The 27,217-nt window shown below is 31.7% G+C and overlaps 1 protein-coding gene and 1 long non-coding RNA gene across 3 annotated transcripts; one reads left to right on the top strand and one right to left on the bottom strand.

The window, feature by feature from the left end:
* Positions 1 to 379: 379 nt before the first annotated feature.
* Positions 380 to 27,120, bottom strand: ced-6 (PTB domain-containing adapter protein ced-6). Of its 2 annotated transcripts, XM_070646531.1 has the most exons (7): positions 26,845 to 27,120; positions 4,097 to 4,620; positions 3,337 to 3,853; positions 2,682 to 3,029; positions 2,050 to 2,150; positions 1,439 to 1,900; positions 380 to 456 (listed from the first exon to the last, which is right to left on the bottom strand). In XM_070646531.1, the coding sequence occupies exons 2-7, from the start codon at positions 4,403 to 4,405 to the stop codon at positions 394 to 396; spliced, it is 1,800 nt and encodes a 599-aa protein (XP_070502632.1). In that variant the 5' UTR covers positions 4,406 to 4,620; positions 26,845 to 27,120; the 3' UTR covers positions 380 to 393. The 2 variants fall into 2 exon arrangements, with proteins under 2 accessions (XP_070502632.1, XP_070502633.1); XM_070646532.1 differs by lacking the exon at positions 1,439 to 1,900.
* On the top strand, positions 18,053 to 19,823 carry LOC139095362 (uncharacterized). The gene is made up of 3 exons (XR_011544863.1): positions 18,053 to 18,249; positions 18,696 to 19,152; positions 19,236 to 19,823. It is a non-coding gene; the product is annotated as an uncharacterized lncRNA (long non-coding RNA).
* Positions 27,121 to 27,217: the final 97 nt, after the last annotated feature.

Genomic DNA, 27,217 nt, shown 5'->3' with positions numbered 1-27,217 from the left:
GATTTCTACAATTTTGCTATAAAATTTCAAATTTTACAAAACCGTTATTTTTTAAATTTCAAAAATACGTTAAAATTTCACGAAAAATTCCATCAATTTCCACCTCTGCTCACCTTATGCTCCATTTAATTATGCATTTTATATCCATTACTGTTTACAATAACTTTATATACTCTGTATTCATAAGACTTTTCATCAAAAAATCTTATTTAAATTCATATTTTTTAACAACAATGACAAAAGAAATTTAAAAAAAAAGACAAAAAAAATGGCATTTGTAATGCATTGCAGTTTAACAATTTTTCTTATTTTTTGCATATAAAAAGAGAGAATTTTCTTACTATATTGATTAATCAATTTATAAGAATTTTTGTGGAAGATCTCAGACTTCGTTTATTTGGCTAATGGATCGAAGCTTTCAATACTGAAATCGTCAATATTGATGCCATTCTTCATCTAGAAAGGAAAATAAGAAAAAAGAAGAATTTTATTAGTTGAATGTCATCAAAATAATATTTGAGGATTTAATTAACATTAGTTGAGTAAAGAATCTGTTGTTTAAGTGATTTTAAGTGCTGATTAGTTGATGATGATATTTAAAGTTAATTATATTTCATAATTTTTAGTCAAAATATTTTGTTGCTTTTAAATTTTTTTAACGGATTTTGAAATTTCAAATATTACAAATTTTGTTATAAAAATTTCAAATCTTCTAAAATCGTTAGAAATTGCTATAAAAATTTAAATCTTACAAAATTGCCAAAATTTGCTATAAAAGTTCAAATCAAATCTTACAAAACCGTTAATTTTCTAAAAAAAATTGAAAATTTTACTAAACAGTTGATTTACTATAAAATTTCAAATCCGTAAATTTGCTACAAATTTTTCAAATCTTACAAAACCGTTAAAACTTGCTATAAAAATTTGAAATCCTACAAAATTATTAAATTTTACTATAAAAAGTTCAAATCTTATAAATCCGTTAATTTGCTATTAAATTTTCAAATCTTACAAAACCGTTAATTGACAAAAAAATTACAAATCTAACAAAGCTGCTCTAAAATTTCAAACTTTACAAAGCCGTTACTATTCAAATTCCGAAAATACGTTAAAATTACACTTTTTCAAAAATCATTAAAATTCAACAGATTCTTTACCCCAGCAACAGTAAAGCAAAAAGCAATTATTTAGATCTATTTAACAGACATAAAAAAGCCAAATGTACAATCAAATACAAGCGAGGACACACAAAACAAAAAAAAAATCTAATACACAACATTTATGACAGACAATAAAAAAACGACGGTGATGGTTAGACTGCAATTGTGTGTGAATTTGAGTTGAATGGTTAGTTAGCCCGATACATAAAAAAATAGAGTTACACGTAATGGAAATGACTGTTTTTTTTGATGCTTGATTGTGGTTTTTTTTAGTTTACCTTCATCGATCTCGACTGCTGACTACTTAAGTGCTCTGTATCCTTTTGATGGCCGTTTTGAAAAAGTTTATTCGAAAATTCATGAATTGATGATGATTTATCAATTTTAAATTCACTAAATGCAGCAATTGCAAAGTCTTGAAATGGATCATTCATTGACATTTCAGTCTTTTTCTCTACTTTCTCAATAGCTTCATGTCCATTTGATGGAAAATCATTTTTAAATACATCATAACGATTATTTTTGCTTGACATAAACATTTCAGTTGGCTTTTGGAATAATTTTGTTGTCGACGGAGCTTTTTTGGGTGAGTCAAGGAATGGATTTTTTGCCGAGTCTGTCTCACACTCAAAGTTATTTGAAATACTTTCTTGATTAATTGTCGCATCAAAATGATCCATTCTAAATGCTGATAAATCCTTAACAATATTACGAGATTCTTCATTCATTCCATTACAGTCCTGATTTATATATTTTTTATCACAATTTCAATATCGAATTTTATATATTTATTTTGTGTATTTGAGAGCATGTAGATATATGGTGGGTATAGAGTAAGAAGTTACTTATAATTTAGTTATACAATTTTTAATTAAATTATTATACTTACACTCAATGGCTTTGATGAAATTGGTGCGAATGGATCTGAACCGAATAAATCATGTGCTCCATTTGTTCGTCTTGGTGTTGCTACCTTCGGTGGTGGTGCCACTAAAATTATAATAATAATAAAAATTCAATTATTAATGTTTTGTTACAAATATGTCAGGAGTGGTGTGTTGTACACGACTTTTGACTGCAAGGTCTCAAGTATCAGGGAGTCTACTCATAACGACACAAAAGTCGTATAATATGCACGACTATTGACAACATAGTCTCAATTATCAAAGGTTATATGCTCATATAATACTTTTTTAATACGAATCCAGCAAGAATTTAATGACGCAATAGACAATTTCCTAATATCACTTGCTTATTGCGTCATTTAAATCAAGAATCACGAAAAAAACACTGCTTGATCTTTAAAGGTCAATAAACAAGTCGTATGATGCGTATAGCCATTAAAAACCAGATTAAACTGGAAATGCATTCCATAATTTGATTTCAAAACCTTTTGTATTTTTTGAGCACTCAAGAAACACTTTCTGACTCATGAACTATGAGTCATATGCAGTCTAATACCAAAACAAGAGCTTCATGCTGTTCAAAAATGCCGAATAATAAAAGAAAAAGTTTTCTTACATAAAGGTGGCGGTGATGTTGGATCATTTGTCATTGTTTTCGTCGTACCATCAGTAAAATGTCCCGAACTAAACAACTGCTGTACATTTCCATTCATTTTTGGTTCGAAACCAAATAAATCATTTGATACTTTTGATCCATTCGTTGTTATTACATTCTCTTCAGCACGTGGATCAAATTCTGAATCGGAATCGGAATCAAGTAAATTGAGTCCTTCAAGTTTTGTTCCAATTGTTGGTTTGAGAGCATCATTGGTAATTTGATTACGCGGTGGCACAATTGGTGCAAATGTATTTTTCGGTGATGTTTCAATGAGTAATTGATCATCGTTCTGCGATACGTCAATGCCTAAAAAGAAAAGAAGAATTTAAATTGATTAAAGCGTATTTTCCCAAAAATATTGTCCGGAAATAGCTGACGAAGAAATCAAATTTGGAAAAATAACCGTCAAAAAATATTTAAAAAAATAACCGTCAAAAAATATTTGAAAATAAAAAATCAAATTTTTTGAAAAATAGCGGTTGAAAAACAAATGCTTTGGACTGCTTTGGACATTATGCAGGCATACCGTCATCATTCTCGCCAGCATTGCTCTTGAAAATATTCCATCACATTTGTTTTTATTTTTAACAACAAAAAAATTCTTATCACATACCAAGGTCTGGCGTTTTATTTCCGTCGCTAGCTGTTGTTTCTGTGACCTGCACTTCGCATATATCTCGTACGCCTAAACGTAACAGCAATTTATCCAGATCTGGCTTCGATAGAATTTCAGACACCTCACGTAATCGCTTACGATAAGTATCAACAGTTCCCTCAAGTATCTTATTGTGTGATTGAAGCTTCGAGATTTCAAATTGCTTTCCACTATCACTCATATAGCGACGATAAGCTAAATCAAATGCCTGTCCAATCGTCAATGTAATGTCGGATGCGAGTTTATTCGAGATGAATACAAAACATTCATGAGATTCTTCCGCTGTTCCAGTCACGCTTCCAACTGATGACGATGATGATGTATTTATGCTCGTTGAATCGCCGTTTGTGTTTGCTTGTACTGATGTGCCCATTTTGGCAATGAAACTGAAAAATTTCTTAACTCCTTTCTCGTCAGCACAGTAGCTGATTTTGTGGAGTGGAAATTGATGTAGGATGTTGTTTGTTCTCGGCTCCTAAAAATTCAAATGAGAGAATTAAAATTTGAAATTTAAAAAAATTTAAAAATTTAACGGAAATTTCAAATTCAAAAACTTAACGGAAATTCAAAATTTGAAAATTTAATATCCAGGAAACAACATTCAAATTCAAAATGACCGTTATTTACGACCAGATATTAGCTTCCTCAATTTCAAGAGACTGCAGTTACATCTGTCTGCCGACAGCTGCATATAATTATTTAATTACATTATAATTACCTGAATTGCAACACCATCAATACTGATCGTGATTTCAACTTTCTTCATCTTAACATTATTTCCGCCTTCGGCTTTCTTAATTTGTTGCGTAAATTGTAATCTCCTAATTGCCTCCTTAACAACTTCAATCCCTTTCGGCTGATCAACGGGCGTATTACCCAAAAACTTGACTAGATATGCGACATGTCCATTTGTTAACGAGTCAGGTGCATGCAACCAATTACGTTGTCCATTCTTTGCATTTTTCGTCTCCGTCTTTGTGTCACTACTCTCACTATTGCTCTTATTCCAAAACTTTAATGTTGACATTTTTTCGTCTTACTTTTCACTTTTCGTAGCTTTTTATGCTAATTTTACTTATTTGTATGTGACTTGCTAATTTTATATTTATTTATTTACAAAAAAGTTGTGAAAAAAAATTGCAAATTTTAAAAATAATAATTCAGTTGAGTTTCTCCGTTCTTGAAAAAATTAATTAATTATTGCTGTGCTCTTTCCACGTCTTAACTGTGATGAATACAAATCTATAATGAGAAAGAAATTTCATTGAGTTAGTTGAGAATGTAAAATAAAAAAACTCCCACAAAAAAAATAGGCACAATAAAGATTGCAAAGTAAATAATAAAAAAAAAATGAGAATTAAAAATAGCCCAACAGCCTACATATTATTTACAAGTTCTAGAATTAACCAGCATATAAGAAAAAATAAATTATATACGCAGTGATAAGACAATATAGCTGCAGACAGAAGCGGCTGTGTGAAATTGACAGCAGACATGCTGATAATGTCATTGTGTGTATTGAAGTTCTTTGTTAGAAAAATGAATGTTGAATGAAATTAATGAATTGAGTTTTGGAGGAATTAAACGCTGTTTATAAATATATATGCTAATTTAGAATTTGAATTCTTGCAATTCTGTAAATTGCAAATTTTATTAGTTTTGTAAAATTTGAATTTTAACGGCTTTGTAAAATTTGAATTTTTTTATTTTGTAGAATTTGAATTCTAGCAATCTAGTAAGATTTGAATTTTAGCGGTTTTGTTAAATTTGAATTCAAAGATTTTGTAAACTTTGAATCTGAGCAATTTTATAAAATTGAATTTTAACAGTTTTGAAAGATTTAAAATTCAGTGATTTTGTAGAATTTGAATCTAAGCAGTTTTGTAAAATTTAAATTTTGACGACTTTGTAGAATTTGAATCTAAGCAGCATATTTAAATGTGGTCATACAGAAAACTTCGAAACAAAACTAACACCATCAATTTTTCCATTGTTGTAAAATACTAATGATGGTTTGAAATTTCAAAAATTTAACGGTCACTTTTTCATATGAATATATATATATTGCTAAGCAGTTTTGTTAAATTTGAATTTTAGCCATTTTGTAAAATTTGAATTTCAACTGTTCTGTAAAATTTGAATTCACTGATTTTGTAGAATTTGAATTCAAGCAGGTTAGTAGAGTTTGAGTTTTACCAGTTTTGTTAAACCTGATTTACAGCAATTTTGCATTAATTAACTAAATTAGGTATATTTAATACAAACAACTTGAACTTGAATGACGACATCAACAAAACAGAATTTAAGTCACATTTTTGGGGGTTTCCAATCAACAACGCAAACAATACGACAATTCCATTCTCAAACCTTATCAAAACAATTCATTGTAACTTAAACCTTATATTAGCAGATTTACAATTCATTGAGAAATATAAGGGAGGAATTCCTACTTCCTGCCAAACCGCAAACAAAGTCCCGACCAGATTAGATAGCCTAACCTTCCGAGACTTATAATGCTAATTTGCATTTTTTGCAACAACGCAATAATCATCAAGATTATTAATTGCTTCGTGGCACTGTTATGACTTGACTGGAAATATGATACAGATAAGATGCACTGGCACTGACACTAAAAATATTAACTACGTAATTTACTCTTTTTACATATTTTGCGATTTTACTCAAAACAGCTGTTTCTGAATAATTTTTGAGTCATCATCATCTGGACCTTATCAAAAGAAGTTCATTCCGACGAAATTTGAACGCGCAATTAAAATATTCGGAAATTGCTCATTAAAAAGATCCCCAAAAGACTATTTTTTTATGTGTTTTGTGACGCCTACGCATGGATTATTATTGTTATTATGATTGAGTGATTCACTGTTTTAAAAACAGATGATTTAAAAGCATGAATGAATTTTTATGGGAATTTTGACTTCATTCTTTCAAAAAAAGGAATTTTTAAATGGCAATTCTGATGTTTGAATACTTATTAATTGCTGTATATTTTCAAGCAAAATATAATTACGCAGAAACAATGCATTGATGAATAGTAATTGTTTTTATAAACTGTTAATCAACTAGCTTAGAGCTGTCTACTAACGTCAAAATATATTCAGTAGTTTTAGATATTAGAACTAGAAGCAGAGTTGCAGAACAGACACCTGTGACAGTCAAAAACCGTACAAATTCTTCCTACTTAATATCAGTTGAAAAACAGGCACCTTTGAAATTTTAGAACCGTACAAATTCTTTATATTTAATATCAGGCATCTGAGACAGGCAAAAACCATACAAAATTCTTGATATTAAGTACATAAGTATTAATATTAAGTACGACGAATTTGTACGGTTTTTGTATGTCCCAAGTGCCTGTTTTGCAACTCTTTAGATTAGAAGAAGCTTTACAGGCACACGTGAAGGCGCAAATGTAATTTCTAATGGAATGTTTTGTTAAGTGCCAATAAATTTAAATGATGATTTTCTTTATTACTGACTTTTAGTGTGCCTGAATATTCAGTAATTTCAATAATTCAGTAATTTGATTAAGTAGATACATGATTTATTTTCTTTGTTCGATTATGTATTGAGAGAGATATTCATAGATTCTGAAACGGAGCTGGAATTGAGCTTGGATTTGGTTTGGGATATTCGATTCGACTCTCGGAGGTTCCTAGTCACAAAAACACTTTGGAAAAGCACAGGATGTTCACTAGGAGCCAGGACATCGCTGTTTTAAGGAAAAGGTGCGAATTTGGCTTGCTTCACCGTAAAAATGGGTCGAAATGATTATGGTGTTATCAGGAAAACTTCGCAGCTTACCGTTAATATGACGAAATAGTAGACGAAATGATGCCGACATAAACATGCTGAACTCTTCGAGTCCCATGCTTTCTTTTTAATAATTCCATACGAATTAATAATATTTTACGCAGCATCTGTTTAGTACAACATGACTCAAACTATGCATTGTGACCAGTATTACGTATGTTATTGTAAATTTGCAATATTGATAGCATGCGATAGAATCAGGCGCTTTCTGAAGGAGGTCATGAATCACAATTGATGTGTACGGTCAGCGTATCAAGTTTGGTTTGAGATACTCTACTCAATCTCAAATGTGTCTCCAGAAGTCTAGTATACAAAGTAGAAGTCTAGGTCAAGTTTGTGGCCTACTGAAACATTTAAGAACCACTGACTTAGTATCTTCATTATGGCTGATTATAGCTTCTATAAACCCAATAAAATGACTATTAATATTCAGCATTAGAATGATAAGCTAACCCTTGGAAATATGCACTTGTTCACTGTTGTTCACTACGAAACCGGAACCTTATCACTTCTCAATATTGCACACACGTGTTGACACACATAGCCATCCACTATCTTTCCCCTAAACAGTCCAGTTAATCGATCAATCTTCACATTATGTAATAGCTGTTAACTTACTCCACGAAAATGCACCGAATATCGGAAAAATACCGACTATTCGGAAATGATTCTTCACATTCTGCCTGCTTCCTCTATGTAACGTTTATTACCCACATATATTGGTATGTAAAGTATATAATTTTTTTCATTGAGAAAGTTTTTATCAAAGTTATCTAATCATGGACGTTGACCCTTTATTTCTTTTCAATTTCATTTCTTCTTCTCTTTCTTTAAAATCACGACACAAACGTTATGCTGCTTTTATTTTCAATAATACCCGACACACCGACAAAAACAAAAAATTGCTTGTTTTTATTATTATAGGCGCAAAAAAACGCAATAGAAAGTTTCTGTGCCTCAATATTTCTTCTCTGTGGCGTTTGTTTCATGTGTTGATTTATTTTTATTTCGTCGTCTCTTTTAATGCCTTTTCCGTCTTTTTTTATGTGTTGAGTAGCACTACCCGAGATACTATGGGGATGTCATTTGGTTGTGGTGTAGTAATAATGTGACAAAAATGTGTTTTATGGCTGGAAGGTGAAATTGGAAGAAATGTTATGAAATTTTGGGTAGATGCGGAACTGGTTCATCACATGGACTACTTAAGAGTCGCATGGATATCCAAAATTGCCATTTTAGACCAAAATATACCAAAATCTCATTTTTAATGGACGTCACTAGTGGCATACCCTTGTGATCACTCCTTATCTTGAGCAATTGCCATCAGAAAGTTATCCACCATTCTCACACGCAACCTATCCAACACCCATCAACATCATAACCATCTCGGGACAATAACATACTTTATTCAAGATTAAGTAATACCATAATGAATGAGATCTATATTGAAGGATGTTTGAGGACGTTTGGATTGGATTATTCTTATTATACTCGATTATTCCATAAAAGCAAACATAAAGCAAATCTCCAAATTGAAAAAGATTGTTAAAGACAAACAAAAAGTAAACTTTTAATGCACATTTGTACAGCATGACTTTATTTTCTTAGCATTTGAAAGAAGCAAAAAAATCAGGGATTGGCAATGACTTATCGACATTTCAATATATCCATCGATATTTACTTGAGAATCTACATTATTACAGTCAATAATTCCAGGAACTTTTAACGACAACTGCTGAATATGAAAAGTTATTGAATTTCCTTGAAAACAACAATCTTGTCTTTTACTGCTGACACTTTTAGCACATTTTCTCTTAAAACAACTACTTAAATACTGTTTTATAGCCGACAATACTGGATATGTGTGAGATTACTTAATCTCCATGCTTAAATATTATCGAAGTTTCTCTCTTTAATGCCTGTGTATTTTGATTTTAATCATTATACGGATTTTATTCATTATTTAGCAATTATTTGGCTAAATTGGCAACAAAAAAACGTTTTTTTGTAATGTGAAACCTCGTCAGTGAAGCTTATTAGCTAAATTTCTAATTGAGATTGAAGAAGTTGTGGAAAATTAAGCTTGAATTTTTAATTTATTTGACGGTCGGCGTCAAGTTTTTAATCAAAATTTGTGGTACTTTTGAGGGTCTTTAGCTAGCGATTTGGATACTTCCTTGGATGTGCTGATGAACTGTGATCCATGACCTCTCATTAAAGCAATTAGTATAAATGATATTCTAAAGCTATTAGAACTTCTATTTAAGCATCCTATGATCGTAAAGTTTATGGATTTCTTGAATTTTCGAGAATGCTTCAGTTCTGTACAATTGAATTTCTAGCTAGGCTCTTGCTGTATTTCATGATTTAGCTTTTTTAAGAATTCTAGTCAGAGATAATTACAACTTAAATTTAGATATTATTCAGACATTATTGAAACTGATGAGATATTCATTAAGGAAGCTTGTTATTGCTTTTTGTAGACGGTCAATTCCCAAATTCGGGTCTTTACTTGAGTCAGAGTATATCAATGCAAAGTACCTAACCACAATTTGAGTATCGCGAATCACACAAGCAGTTGACGTAGCCAGAACAGTGAAAATGCACTCAAATTCAACTATACCTTCTCTGGGATTGAATCCGGGTCGTTAAAATCGATTGGCCTACACTCTAGACACTCTTACCCCAACAGGCAGAGGACATGCTCTCATGGTACAAAAATACCACTACGGTACCTTAAAGCAGACTACGGTATCTAACAGCATGGTACCTAACAGCAGACTATGGTACCTAACAGCAGTCTCTTTGCATGTTAGGGTACCACACTGCTGCTTCTACGCCCTTGCATACTACATACTTTGAGATTTCTAATATCAGTTGTTATCCACTAAAGTCTCTTCAATCTTCAATAACAAACAAAAATCTCATTAATTTCCTACATATAACATTTAATTTACCCAAGAAACTAGTTTATAGTCAATCCAATTTAATGATTCAGACTTTGCTTATAATAAACATCAATTAATGATGGATAATACCAACACATGGTCAAATTAGTCAGCCGGTGCTGATGAAAGGCAAACTTTCTTGAAGCTTAAGCTTAATGGCTTAAATATTTAGAGTAAGCAAAAGCTGCTGTTTGCCTAAGAAATATGTAAATTGGACTTTATCCATCCATTATTTGTGATAAAATGCGCTTAACCGGCTGATATTTGGATTGGACTGGATTTTGGAATTGAATTTATACATAATTAAAGAATGGATGATGGAGTGCAAGCTGTAAACATTTCAATACATCAAAAATTTTGTATTTTATGCTCAACATTTGAAAGTTTTATGATGTTGAATTATCCACATATCAAAACATTACGTCATCAATTGCATCTGGTATTTTATTATAGCTTCATTGGAATCAAGCAGTAAATCATATACATCACGTATATTGCATCTGTAACATAATTTTCTTCTAATGCTACTTAGGATGAAAATGTTATGTATTCACAACATTATACAATATTGGATAGATAATAGAAGTAATATTAGCTTAAGTGATGAAACAATCGGAGTGGAAATATTATTCATAGACCAAATATATTTCTTAATATCCACAAAACCATTTTAATGTGTCTCAATATTGTGAACTGAATAATTTACAATTTATTTATCTGTATTTCCCAGGCATTGCATATTATTTTGAGTATCAAAAAAAAAAATGGTTATTTTTATGCTTTTTGCTGTTGTTATGCTAGTTACTAGTGACTTAACTAGTTTGTGGTCAACAGTGACTAACGATAGCGCATTTCTGCTTCGACAGCATGAGGTTGAGTTGCATGTAATGTTGCACAGCCTTGTATAGACGAACAATAGGAGTATAGACAGACAAGAAAGCAAATAAGACAGATAGACTGACCTATGGGCAGACAGACATTCAACGAGACAGTTTAAAAAAGCGAATTTCTGCTTCTATAGCTTGTTTTTGATTTAGATTCATGCTGCACAGCCTTGTACATACGAACAATACGATTATAAACAGACTAACATGCAAGACAGATAGTCTGACCCATGGACATACAGACACTCAAAGTAACGACTTATAGGACAGCATTTCTGCATCAACAGCTTGAGTTTAAATTAGATTCATGCTGCACAGCCTTGTACAGATGAACACTAGGACTAAGACAGACTAGCATGGAAGACAGTCTGACCCATGGACATACAGACACTCAAAGTAACGACTTATAGGACAGCATTTCTGCATCAACAGCTTGAGTTTAAATTAGATTCATGCTGCACAGCCTTGCGCAGACTAACAATAGGACATACAGGCTAGCATCCATGACTGCTACCTGACAGATACCCAAAGTGACGCCAACAAACTCATTTGCCCCATGAGAATCAGCACAAACAACGACCAGCAACAATAAGCAGTAAATAAAATGAAATAAAATAAAATTAAAAATGCAATACTTTTGTGAATTGCGAGAATTGAGGTTTGTTTCCATGAGATAAAAAATAAGCAAGGCAAATAACCAGAAAGAGCAAAACAGCAGCAGTAACAAGAAAATGCAATAAAATGAGAAGAGAAGAAAAATGCGAGCCAGTATTGACACACGAGAATCCAAAAGTGACGTAAACATTAATGAATTTTTTTTTATCTTTTTTATAAACGCTATTTCGCTTAGCATTTTTTACATGAATGTATGTGCTTAACACTTAAACAGTAACCAGCTGTAGCAGCAAGTCACATTCTAAAAGTTGATTTTCTTTGTGTTTTATTTATTTTTTTTACTTCTCGCGTCTTTTCACTTCAACAAAAAAAAATATTTGGCTTATTGAACACTGCATGAACCATGAAAACATTCAGTGCCAATCTTTTTGTGTCATCCACAAAGTCGAGTAGATGCCATTTGTCGCACAATACACGAGTATATGAATGGACAATCATGTAAGAATAGGAAAATGAGTTATGAAGTAAATTAAAATTCTTGTTGAGAAAAGATCGAGGAAGTGATGGAACTTTTGTTCGATGATATGTGGGACGCATATGAAATTTTTGAGACCTTCTAGAATAGCTTTGAGTAATTACAATGTTTGAGATTTTTGAATAGTTTGGAATAATTTAAAAATATTAATCTAATGTCTGCCTGAACAGCACAAGTCGATTCGAAATCCCGGTACCAGGTCGGTGTGACTCTGGCATGATGCCAGATTCATACCGAATCCAGCACAATGTCATGATTCAATTTGAATCCAGCACCATGCCATCATTCAGTTTCAATCCAGCTTCATGCCATGATTCAGTTTCAATCCAGCTCCAAGCTATGATTCAGTTTGAATCCACGATGCGTTGATTCAGTTTGAATACAACATGCATATAAGAGTCACACCTGATTGATGTTGGATTTTTGATCGATAAACCTATTTGTGCTATTCGGGTTAAGGCATGCAACGTCTAATTGCTTAAATACTAAAGTGATCATCAAGTGACACAGCCGGACAAAATGCAAACTTAGAATCATCTGCGACAAGAGTAAATCTAGTATGACACACTACATGTAGTTACCAATCTGAGACTGATTATCAATTTCCAACGATATTTATAAATATTTCACCATAATGCGCCATAGATTAATTAAAATCAATATAAATATTATTGAAAAAATCTTCCAAGAAACCTTATCGCACAAGCTGTCATAATTCATTAAAATTACAATGCCTGGACATTAATCCTAACAATATTAATCATCGACAATTAAGCCAATTATTGTAATACAAAATTCCAGCTACTAAACAAGTTTAATCGTCGAAAAAACCCAAACCTTAAAAAAAATCTCGTAGAATTTCCCAAAGGGGACAATTGCACATATTCAATGTCAATTTGTAGGTTATTCTTATCTCATTCAATCAATGCCTATCCATTTGATAACACGAAAAAAAGCTTGTATGATAATAACATGATGTGAACAAAAAGGAACAATTTCAACAAAATTGACGTAAACTTAATGAGAATGAGAAAAAAATGGCACATCAATTTAAAAAGTGAATAAACTAAGCTTGCTGTGTGCCTCAATTAAATGAATGTCATTCCAACTGGTTAGCTAGAAAAGATTTTTTCGTGTGATTATGTAACGCATAGCTGTTGAGAATAAAGAGATCGTTAGTGAATGAGAAAGATTTCTCATATAACAAGTTACTGACTGAATAGGAAGGTGTTTTGCTGATTTGAGCATTTTCTAAATATAATTAAGACTCATTTTGAAGTGTTAATTTTTTGGGAGACGGGAATTTATAATTTGAAGTAGGAATTACCCATGGATGCTAAGTGTGCATGTTTATCTGAGAACGAGATCTCTTAATTTAATAAAGGATGTTCTAAATGAGAGGTTGAAGACTTATCAAGTGGCTAAAGATCTAAACCCATCCACTTGCCTGCCGTACTGATCAATTGTGATCTATGACCTCCCTCAGATGACGCCTTAAGCTGACTCTATCGCTGGAATACCAAATACAACACTGTTTCTATCGACAACTTCCTTCCAGAAGCTCTTTGGTCTACCAAAAGCTAAAATCCCTCAACCAAACCAAAAAAAGACCCCAAGAACCCAATTACTTGACACTGACAGCAACAAAGACTCAAAAATGAATTTTAAATTACCTCTTTTGACATCCATTTACACACAAATTAGTGGAAACAGCATTAACTGCCCCGTTCAATTTAACCAAGCCCCCAAAACTATAAATAAGCAGCCTTCAATTAAGCAACTTTTTTTTCGCTACATTTTATGGGAAAAAATGCATAAAAATCTCATCCTATTTATCCAAAAACGTTTGAGCTGCTTAAGGTTACCATGCAAAAAAAAGTCAAAAACAACTGCTGTTTTTCTTTCAATTTCATTCCGTGCATTAAATGTCAAACCTAATCGTGATAGCAAATGTGTTTATCTAAAAAATAAATAATGTTGTGTATACAAAATAGAAGTAATTATTATGAAACATCATGCATTATAAAAGCTTACTTGTGCACATTACAGTAAAATGCGATAAGCATCTTTCGTCTGTTGCTTCATTCTAATTGCAAATAATCACATAGGTAAGCAAAATTAATATTAAGCGAAATTGTTTATTTTTTTTTTTTGCATTATAAATTTAGCATTTCAAGTGGAGACAAAATATATATTGCGCTTAAATTCCTCCATAGTCATTACTATTCTTTGTATCGTGCATCTTTACTGGGATCGTTTAGGTATGATGTCATCTATTGAAATCGATAATTATATACGAGAGCTGGAAGTCGAGTCGAATTTTTGAAATAGACTCGACTATAGTCAACTAGAGTCGATTAGATCGACTATAGTCAACTAGAGTCGATTAGAGAGCTTACTAAAGTCGACTAGAGCCAACTACAGTCGACTAGAGCCAACTACAGTCGACTAGAGCCAACTACAGTCGACTAGAGCCAACCAGAGTCAACTAGAACCAACTAGAGTCGAATAGAATCAACCAAAGTCGACTAGAGCCAACTAGAGTCGACTAGAGTCAACCAAAGTCGACTAGAGCCAACTAGAGTCGACTAGAGTCAACTAAACTCTTAAATTGAGCAACAGTGTTTCTAGAACTTTTAATTGCAACGATTTTATCCTTAACAATAAATCTTAAATCTATATTATGTATCTATTACGCCTGCATAGCTAACAGTTTAAGTACCTCATTTAAGATCAACCCTAATACCTAGTTTCATTATTATTTTCGATAGAAAAATAAAAATTTAAATATTTTTTTTATGAATATCAATTTGTAAGGGAGAATCTGTTGGGAATGCATTAAAACATCACGTAATTTAAAAGACCTGTTTTGTACTTAGTCAAGAGAGAGAAAAAAAGCATATAAAATATAATCAATTTAAATACATTTAGAAGTAAAAAGAGTATTTGAACTGCCAATATCACACACTAGAGCGTGCAATAATGAAGGTCACATTTTGCGATTCGAATGCATGCCTTCAATCATTTCATTTGTTTAACATCAAGCGGTGACTGCAAATTTATTGGCGTATTAAATCTTTTTTAATTAGTGGAATTGACAATTGACAATCAATTGAAGAATTATAAATGAACCGATAAGCCATAACATACATAATTGCGAACCAATTAATCTGTTTCCACTTTACTGTTAGCTTTATGGTCTAGTAGGTGTGGGGAATTTGATTTTTTATTATGCAGCTATTCATAATGGTCTAAATATGCACAATGATGACACAACAACAATGTTTCATAGTTTATGACCTGCTGACTTTGAAGATTAGAGGTTTTGCGTAGGTAATCACATATTCTGATCAGCATAATCACGTAGTAGATATGTTGAAACAGGAAGGAGTCTTATCTGAATGATCATGTGGATGTGACAATGTCTGGATGAAGAATAGAATTGGATTTTTGGTCAGCGGTGTTGCATGGGTTTCGGGTGACTAGACTCCTATGTACATCAAGCCAGGAAGTTTGTAATTCAATATGAACCACATCCTCTCTTACAAACTGTTATTTCATTCTAAACCATACACAGCAATAGAACATCATCAATAGAAGAACCACGACAAAGTCAAGTTACCTCAAAGTAATCCATGAGTTTGCAAATATTCTTTTTCAAGATTTATCCAGAACTAAAAAGCAATGAAGTCATCAACTTTACATAAAATGAAGCTAATTTACCTTCAATTCTTTATTCATACATCTTTTTGCGGTTTCTCAAACTTGAATGTATTAAGTCGTAAGCATCTCAATATGGACGGTCGTTTTTGTATAACTTTATTATGTCATTGGGACTCGAACCCGGATTTTCCATATGTAGAGAGAAAATATAACATTTTTATTAGCATGTCAACCGCATACAGCATATCCCAACAGACTTACATAATTATAAGCCATATGTCACTGACACCGCAATGCAATTTAATTGACATTTTGTTATAAATTTCTTGGATTAAATGTTGATGTGCTAATTACTTTTACAGACATTTTCACCGAAATTACGTCTCGCCCCAATAAGCAAACACCAAAATTCTACCAAAAACATTCACTAAACCATTAACTGACCATGGATATTTGTGTCTCTTTCTATTATATCGGTGAATAGCCGGAAATTGAAATGTCCATATTTGTACAGTGTACACAGACACACAAGGTACTCATATTAATATGAAGAAAGTGAAATTTTTTTATTTTCCATCGTCTTCCTCTTGCCTTCATGTCATAGCATATGTTAATTTACCGATTAAGGCATTTCTATGTTTTATTTCTGTCTCTGTCTAGCTTGATGACCATACTCGGTACACAAATATTGGATGTGTTGATTTGTCATTTCGCATATATTGACCATAACATCAGTTACAACAACAAAATGCGTGTAAAATTATAGAAAACAAAACTGCGCGATGAGAAGTGACTCTTTTAAATCCAAAACGAGTTTTGATCTTCTAAATAAAAATATTAAATGAGAGACTTAATGGATTGACTCGATTTAACTAGATACATTTACATATGTTTACAGATTTGAAATGTTTTAGCGCATTTTGTGTTAATTAAATTACAATTGCGGAAGTTTAAAGCTTTATTATGTATTTTATGATAAAGAATTTTAAGGACAAAGGCCTCTGCTAATTTACGGAATATTTTTCTCAATTATTCAATTAAACAATAAGAAAAACCTTACCGCTTCGTAAAAATCAAAGAAATTTTAAACAGGAAATTGTTATTAAGACACATATGAATCAAAAAAAATGCCGATATTACCACTCATACAGTTCAAATTATTTACGACCTGAGTCATTAACAAATTTTCATCATTTGGCAGACATAATGCCTCAATTGATGGCATTCAATAGCTTTAAAATGCTGCTAAGTAAACAACATAACTCTGAGAACAATAACATCTAGAAAAATGTCAACTTTGGAATCGGGGGATGATGATAAGTGATGATTATTTGAGTATTTCTGGTCTGTAACTTATTAAACCCAATAATTGAAAAATTAGAATAGAATATAATGTAGGATTTGGTTATAGTAAAATCGGCACTGATCAAATTGATCAACCGTGGGATCGTCAAGATCAGATTCGGATATGAAACTAACAATGCCCAAATAGCGCTGTTTGTGTATTGAAGACTTACATAGCTTTACATCCTGGTTCTGAACCACACCGATCTACTAATGCAGTGGTCAAGACTCATCCTCATTTGTTAAGATCAATACGCTGATCAAAGAACTCTTGGAAAGAAGCTGTCGATAGAGATAGTGTCAGACTTGGAATTGGTAATTGGCAAGCGGTAGTCAGCAATAGAGCAAACTTCAAGCGTTGACTAAGGGAGGCCATGGATCACACTTGATATGTATTACCATCGAAGTAAGTAAGTAAGTAAGCAGCGATACGCCCTAGCATAGATCTGAATCTCAATGATCTGAATTAGAAGGTTTTTCAAGTTCATCCTTGCATTAAACCTCACAAGTGAACGACCCCGGCTTAAGTAATTTAAATATATTTTTATTAATATTCGCAAAAAAAAAAAATAAAGCTGAGATAAATATTGAAAAGTTGTGTCGAGAAAGAACTCATCATTAGTTATAAATACTAACAAAAAACAGGTTTTTTTCTTCTTTTTTTACATAATGACCGGTAATTTAGTGAAAAGAAGAAAATTTCTTTTTAATTCCTCTACATTCCCACCTCACATGGGTTTTTACAAACTGTTGATAAATAAATTACATTAATTATAGTTCTATTTGTTATTACTGTATGCGCATATAACCCACGTAATTGTCATGATGATAAAGGTTGTTGTTGTTGATACATGTTTACCTGTATCTTTGGATGTATATGTGTGCGTGTATTAAGAGAAATTTCATAATCACTTTTCTTCAATTTCATGATTTCCAAATGACATTCAACTTTACAGAAACGTGTATGCTCCGGACCGCAAAACGATATCCTAATGTAATTTTCAACATCCAACAAGATATTCAAGTCAAATTTATTAAACAAAAGTTGCAGGTGAGAAATTCATTAAAATGCCTGATCCAGAGTTGCAAAAACCGTACAAATTCTTTATAATTTGTATTGTTTTGTGAAAAAAGACCTGTGCCTGTTTTGCAACTCTGATCTAATCCGATGTCAGGTTTGTTTAATTGTTTGTATAAGAAGAAATTGCAATAAATTATAAATCATTAGCTGACAATGCCGAAGCTTCATATTGTGTTAATTTTTCGTTTGAAAAACTAATAAAAAGCCCCGATTTCTTCTTCATCTTATACATTTGTTATTGTCAGCATTTTATTGATCAAAAAATTAACTCATTTCTCAGAATTCACGGATCAAAAGAAGTCAGTGAATGTAAAGATATGGGGGACTGTATAGAAGTCTGGGCAAAACCCAGACACGAATAATAAATTGAATCATATATTAATTTTTTTAAAATACATTTTCAAATCTTGTTTTAGTTCACGTTGAGTCTTCACATGCTACTATCAAAAAATAAACAAAGAAGAATTGAGTATCAGGACCTTTTAATACTTTTAAATACATAAATTGCTTAGTCAATATTTTTTTTAAGAATAATATACAATAATATAATCATCACAAATCAATCTTCGTTTCGTCCACATCATCATCATAATAGCGAACATGTAAGATCATTTTGAAAGTCAAATACAGTTCATAATGTAAGGTACAAGCCATTCAACGGTCGTTAATTGTATGTATTCATAAAATTTAGAAGCAATAAGCACACCTTTCAATACCCCAATGCTGACTATTATTATTCATATGCTTAAGCAGTTACCAACAATAATAATGGACATACGCTGTGATGTAATTTTTCTTTAACTAAATTTTAGGTTGTTAAAATGAGAATGGCACTGGAATTGAGATGAATGATACGAGATATCAGTTTTATTGGTGAGTAATTTTGTTTTTTACTGGGTTAGTGGCTCGTGGAGTGATCAGGAGTTGTGGACTAACTTAATTTCTTTGAATTGTAGGAGAATTTTGGATTTTGAATCTTATGAGTCATTGTATATTGTATGAAATTGAGCTAAAGACATCTACCCGAGCGGCACTATGCAGCAAACCGGATTAGAGGACATAAAAATGGATCGGAATTAGTCAAAAGAGTACCTTCAGGACAGAATTTCGTCTAGCCTTTAATTTAGTGACGTGGTAATTGCCTGGCGCAAACAGTGTGCTGTTCGGGCTAAGAGTTGACTGATTTAGACTCTCGACTAGTGGTGGGCAACCTGTTTGATGCCAAATTATTTTGGAAATGCAATAAACCATATGCCGTGTGAGGTTTTGGTCGGATTTACCAACAGAGTGTGCCGCGAACTTTAAAAGGTCGTCTCCAATGCTCTAGACTAGTACCAGTTCAAATCCTAACCTCAAAACAAATCATAGTTCGATTCCTATTCATCATAGCTTCATCTCAACTTAATTTTCTCAAAACAAAATCTAATTTTTAGCCTAGAAATTTCCATTGAGTCATCGAGATCCATTTTATTACCACAAAAATTCAATGTTAAACCGCTTCTGAATTAATAAACGAACGGCAAAAATAACATTCATTGAGAAAACTAGTAGTTTTTTTGTTATCTCAGCAGAAACCTCTGATATTAAACATACATAAAATATTTACAATAAATCGTAAACAGAAAAAAGATCAGCGGTGTTTCCTTCAAGGTTAATAATATGTTCTTATACTCGTACAGACTTAAAAATAGTTGGAGAACTAAACAAAAAAGGCACAAGAGAATCTATAAGAATTAGGTACTGTAAAATAAAGTCATGAACAAGAAGAAAACAAATAAAGATGAAAAGAAGTCAGCAATAAGGAAGATTGTTCTCGTCTGTTGCAAAAAAAGAAGACCAAAGTCTGCGCGAAGGTGATAATGTGCGATTTGAGATTTCAATAAAAAAAAGTGGAATCAACAGTTATGTTCTATTCAAAAAAATAAGAAAATCGAGAACAAACTAGTATAGACGTGGCCAGTAGTGACCGAAGGTAGCGCATTTTACTCGCACAGAACCAAAACATTGAATATTATGATTTAGTAACACAATTCTATCATAAAACATCATGAATTATCAAAAAAGTATGAAAAAGAATCAAAAAAGCACGAGAAATTCGAAATCTCTTTCAGGGTTACGTAATTACGTACGTAAAACGTAAGGAAATATTTGAAAAAAGTTATATTAATTAACCTTCCGGTGCAGCAATCAATTTGGTCTTTTGGCAGTCGTCTATCTAGACCAAATCACACATATTAACCAAAAAACCGCATCAAAATAGCTTAATTGGAGGAGGAGTTGAGAATCAGATGGACAGACAGACAAAAGTGGACAATAGCTTCATTTCTCTTTGGAAAAATGCTATAAAAATTATAGAAATTACCGTTCTGATTCGTCACAATCAACAGTTTAATGTAAAATTGCAAAAGATGATGATAATAATGAGATTCCAACAATCTTTTATATGTAAAGTGTCGATTGTTTGTCATGGAAATAAAAGAGTTTTTTCTTCATAAGTTAAAGAATGACATTGGCACCAAATTAATGTGTCTTTTATGTCACATAGTAATAATAATTATGTGTGTGTACCTTTTTAAGTCCATTCAGTCGTCATTGTGTAATTCAAACAATACCCAAAAGAAAAAGAAAAAAACATTCTATGAATATAAAAAAAAAAAACACTTGAATCATGATAAACTTGAGACTGAAAGTATCATGTACATAGGTTCAATTACAATATAAAAGACAAAACGTGTGCTTCAAACAATCTCAAAATGTAAGTTCTCATTATTATTATGCACGGTGCTATTATCAACAATAAACAATCATATTTTTTTTTCCTGACATACTATTCAAAATTTAACACAATTTTTTGGCATCAATTTTAAGTTGAGAAATGAAGTTTTTTAAGCTGTTTATGATTGGAAGGCTTTATGAGCTATGTAGAAGTCATTGTATGTAACATGGATTATAATTGGTATCAAGCCTAACCTTCATTGATTAACTAGTATGAATCTTAGCACTAACTTGTCTAGGGATTCCAGAAGTCTCGGTATCTACGAATTTTTGAGAACAAGACCGAGACAACAAGGAAATTCTTCGGATTCTAGGTCTCGAAGACCAAAAATTGGAACTCTAGAACTCTACAAATCTCGAAATCGACACATAGAAGTCTTAGACTGGACGAGTATCGAGACCGACAATTGGAAGTATTGGTCTCGGTCTAGAGACTCAATTACAAGATCAAAGTCATTGAGGATCCCGAAATACCAATCTTAACTAATATTATAAAGAGAATGCAGATATAGTGACATTTCTACGAGCTAATCTCTTGAGACTGGCAGGTCAAATATGCAGAAGACCAAGAGATGCAACAGTTCTTAAAGTAACAACTGCAGACTTTGTGGATGGCAAGAATTAGGAGGAAAACCGACGAATTCTTGGATTGTGTGTCGCAAAGGAAGGTTGAGTCATTAATATCCCGAATGGCCACAAGTTTTCGTACGATAGACCTGTCTTTAGATATTCCCTACGCGCGGCAATGAGCCCTCTTGTGCCTTAGCCATGGATGTGAGTTAGTAATTCTATGAAGAACTGATAATAGCAATTTAGTCAAAGTAAGTCGAATCTAATTGAAGATTTAAGTCTCGAAGTCATTTTCAAACAGTTTATTTAGTCTCTGAGTTCACAACGCTCTAAGTTCTGTTACTGTTACAGAGATTAACCAGATAATCCCTTGAAAATCAAGACATCATAACTGAACAACTCCCAATTCCCATTGTCTTGGAACATTACAATCTGGAACTAATTCGTAAGCCCATTTATATTGACTATCCCTTTCTTTTGTGCCTTTACACATTTCACAACGTGCTAATGCATATTATTAAAAAATATTTCATGATAACTACAATTGTGTGTATTTTCATTACACCTCCTATTAAAGCTTTCTTTTCTCTCGATTTGAACTAAATTGAACCGTACATTTTCATAGTAAATACGCGAGCAGAATATTAAATTTGTTCGTCTTCTTAATATAAATAAAAATAAAAATGAAATAAATTAAAAAAAATATATAAAATTGTCTCATGCGAATTTAATTGTTTTTTATGGCTCATTATGTGTGCCGCACAAACAAATAATCACTTTATGGTGAGTATTTTGAAAGTGATTATTGCACGATGCTTTTATTGACCCTCGTGACACATTTATATTTAAATTTATAGCAAAATATATGCAAAAAAAAAAAACAATTTAATCTGATGAAATAAGTCGAGAATCACGGAGAAAAAGGTTGCATCTAGGTACAGGGGCGGAGCTTGACCGTTTTTTTTTGATTTTTTTTAAAAAAGCAAACAAAAAATTTAAAATTTTAAAATACGTTACAAAATTAATAGATTTCTAATCATCGTAGGGAGGCCCCCCTGGCTACACCCCTGTCTAGGTATGTACTTTCCATCAAATTATCAATTGATGATTTTGTCTATAATGCAATGTAATTGAACTTTCAAATCAGATAGAACATGTAGTTGTGGATTTCACATGAATAAATTGAATAAAAAATATGGAAATTTTTGGTTTATATTTTAATGCAATTTATGAGATGGAATTGAGCTGTCTTATTGAAATTTACATGCGGTATATTCTCACAGTATGTAGATAAAAATTACTGTGATTTATGTAGTTCCGAGAAATCTGTTAACTCTTTTTATTTATCTTATCTTGACACTGTAATTTGGTATGAATTGTGATGCTGTAAACGCTTTCATATTTGAGGTTGTGGATGTCACTTGAAGTAAGTGAAATGTTAGACAATAGAGATTATTTTGGGCCTGGCAGCGAAATAGAAAACAGTCAGGAATTTTAAATTGTGAAATTTAAATTTTTGACAGCCGTTAAAGTTTAACTTTGAAAAAAATTCGAATTTGAATGTTTTTAAATGGTTATATTTAAATTTTTTGGAGCCGTTACAGTTTATATTTAAAAAAATCTTTAAATTCGAATTGTTGTAAACCGTTGAAATTCGAATTTCAAAAAATATTTAAATTTGAATTTTAAAACACCGTTAAGATTCAAATTTTCGAAAATTGCAGAAATTCGAAATTTTGAAATCGTTTTCAATTTTAAAATTTTTGAGAAATTTTTAAAAATGCAAATTTTTTAATGAAGTTAATATCAGAGCTAGAAGTCAACTTCATTCAAAAATCCAAGCCAACTTCGAGCTCTAAAAAATATTTGTAGTACTTTACATGCCTCAAAGATTAGAGTTCAAGTAATTCAATAATATCAGTTCAATACTTTAATACACCAAGCTATTTTAAATAACTAATACATAAATCAACTCGAAAATGCCTCAAGTTTTCACTTTTAAACTACAAATCAAACCTATCATCACTGGAATTTCATCATGACATGCCAAGATTGTCTATCATTACTTTTTTTTCCATCTTAAACATTATTTCCGTATATTTTACACAGAAATTTTTAGTATATAACGCAAAATTGTTGCCATCATTATGCTCTACACTAAAGCCTACTTAAAATTTTTATTAAAGTACAATATGAAGCGACATTCATGAAGTAGAAAAACATATATTGACACTGATTACAGCACATAATATACAGTGCAAAAAGGAACGAAAACAATCTCCATTAAATGGACCGTCATATATATTCATCAAGTTAATTCAATAAATAAGAAAATTATGTTTATTCAATGGCATGAAATTTGTACAAAAAAGTATGAAATAGAAGTAAACAAGTAAAGATCCACCGTAGGCGAATATGCAGGTATTGGTCACCACAGCTATGAACTGTATGTGGCTCAAGGTTACTACAATATTATTGCAATGTCATTAGGATGATCAGTCATGGGAAAGCTTTATCAATCAGATTAGAATTTTTACAGCTTTTTTAACTGTGTCAATAAAGTTGTTTTTAATCAGCGCTTACTTTCCACAACAATACAAAAAGCAAAGCTAGCTGTTCCCACAGAAAATGCCAGAAATTTTCGTATAACTGCAATGCATGGTCGAATTGGAAGTAAATAACTTTTTTTTTTTTTTTGCTAATATGCAAAATGTAAATGCCTGACTGCAAACTTCCGTATTTACTTCACATGCAAGCCACTCTTTTTTTTGGACTATTTATTTTTCCTATATAGCAGTTCATTTGTCTTGACTTTGTCGTTGCTGACATTCCGGAGTTCCATTCCTCTAAATTCATAGCTGGACGAGAGACACAAGCTTGCTATACTGCTGTTGGCTGGAATTCACAAGATAAAATACGTCTTGGTGCCCTAAGACCAAAATGGCACAGGACAGTAACGAAGGAATGCCAGTTAGATGTCAAAACTGAGAATTTGTACAAGCTTTTGGATTCGGCCAGCAAAAGAGTCAGATGGAAAGCATTTTGCAGCAACCTAGGCTTCAAGTCAAAACATGTTTCCGACCAGAGTTGCAGAACAGGCACCTGAGATAGGCAAAAACCGTACAAATTATAGTTGACTGATTTGCAACTCTGCATACGACCCTCAACTTGACCGTCAACATTCTCGCAATCAATTAAATGACTTTTACGACTTTTAGAACGTTTATCAACAGAATCAGCCGAGGTTGTTGATATGAGACATGTAAACATCAAGTCTCTATACCCAAAATGGTAAAAAGACAATCAAAATGTGCACGTACAGAAGTAAAATTACTTATTGTTATGATGACGAACAATAAAACCATAAAAAAGATATATTTCGTCCGTTATCAAACCATGAAATTATTGTCATAGCAAGAGTCTTCTCTCTTTTTTTTTTGTGTACATTATTTTCCATGTCATACAGTATCTGATTATCATTATTATTATTTATCATCATTACATACATGAGTGTATATGAATGGATGGATGTGCTCTGTGTACGTTGATGTATATAGACATGTACGTATGTAGATGACGAGGCTGATCTTTAAGGTTTTCATTGACGGAAATGTAAAATTTATGAAAATTAATGTTACAATATCGTTATTTACATTTTGAATGGCTATATATGTACAAGCCAGCACTTATCTAATGAATGAAATTCAAGATAAGATCGAAAAAATTACTTTTTTTTTTTGTTTGTGCACTCCACAGATGTTTTAACTCACAGATCTACTTTGCTCTATTTTTTTCAATAGCAATTTAAACTTGTTCCCATTTTCCCTTTGCATTATTTTACTTAGAAGTGAAGGTAATGAACTATTTCAATCACATTGGAATGTGCAGTTTAATATCTCGACTTTGTATTTAATCTTAATTACCGTTAAATTTCATGCAAAAATTTAAATTAATATTGTTTACTAATCTGGTGTTTAATTCGATGTGCAGTTTGTATTGAATGTCATTAAATAATGTGCAGTTGAAATCTTAATTACCGTTAAATTTCAAAAAATTTTATTAAAGTTTTAATTCGATGTGCAGTTTGTATTGAATGTCATTAAATAATGTTGAAAGGTGTCATTAAAGTCGTTAAAATTTCAAATTAATAGCTTAGAAAATTTGAATTTTACAAAACCGTTAAAATTTACATGAACTTTACAGAGCCATTAAGATTTAAATTTTACAATACCGTTAAAATTCAAATCTTATAAAACCATTAAAAATTCAAACTAAATTCAAATATTACAAAACCGTTAAGATTTGAATCTTAATTAACCGTAAAAAATTCATGACCAGCTGCAATGTACAGAGCATTAATTACAGTACTTCCTCTGCAAGTTCACGTTGTTCTCTCATTAAGAGTCAGAGTGATTCAACATGCTTTGACTTGACCAAACGACTTGAATAAGCAAATACATAGCAAAACTTTCTAATCTAAATTTCCATGACTGTAAACTTTTTTTTTTGTTCATTCATTTTCTTCTTTCGTATTTTGAGGAACAATTATGTTTTTCGCATTTTTATGCCATTTTCGATTTATTGTCACTTTGTGTGAAATGTAGAGTCAGTGAAATCTTAATGACAATTTTTTCTTCAACATTGTGTCACATTTTTTCATATTGCAAAATTTCTACTCGGTATGGATGAATTAAGGCCACGTGTGTGCAATTTCATGAGAACCTTTATATTCAATTCAGTGTACTTATCATTACTACTTTTTTGCTTGCTTGCCTGATGATCATCTGCCTTGCAATTAATTAAATATTTTTTTTATAGGCCTAAATTGTGCTGTATTCTGTTTAAAATATTAGATTGTTAACTTTCATAAGTACCGGTGCAACTTTCCGTTCAAATCTACTCGAAAAATGTATATAAAATTATATCCACAATAAAAAAAATACACAGCTAAATGCCATAAACTCTTTTTTTGTTGTGTAGATCGACTAGCTACGATCGACGAGGAAAAAAAAAATAACAAACATCCAGCAACAACACAAAATTGCTATGAAATCAACTTTGGAGATTTGCTACTAATACACACATGGCTATAACACTATCACGACACATCGAAAATTGCCATCAAAAGCCAGCTTTTTTTTCCTTTCTCATCTTAATTAACAATGTTACGGGATTGTCGTTTAAATATTATTGTGGATGAAATTTACATTCATTACTCACCGTCGGTACAATAGCTGCGAAATATATCTGCTCAATTTTTTTATATGTTAATTTTCCTTCTTTTTTTTAATATTCACGATAAGAATTTTTTGTTAAGTTCTCTTGCGAAATAATATTGAATTAATGTAAAATAAAACTGATCTCAAAAATGCAAGAAACAGCACAATAACACTAACACATTTATGCCTTGTTTTTTTCTTCTCTTGATTCTTCTATTTAACAATATACTTTTTTTTATAGAAACAGAAAATTCCACGAACGTTTTAACCGAGCTCAGAAGACTGACTGAAAATGTAAAGTGAATTGCGAGAGATACAGAATACATACCTTAATTTCAGGGGGAATTTTGATTTAGTGAAAAATGTCTCTGTGG

The sequence above is a fragment of the Chironomus tepperi genome, unplaced genomic scaffold, assembly GCF_022539635.2.
Source record: "Chironomus tepperi strain 1889 unplaced genomic scaffold, CSIRO-AGI_Ctep_v1 contig_364, whole genome shotgun sequence".
NCBI lineage: Eukaryota > Metazoa > Arthropoda > Insecta > Diptera > Chironomidae > Chironomus > Chironomus tepperi.
The sequence above is the reverse complement of the archived record's forward strand: the minus strand, read 5'-3'. Positions and strand labels throughout refer to the sequence as shown.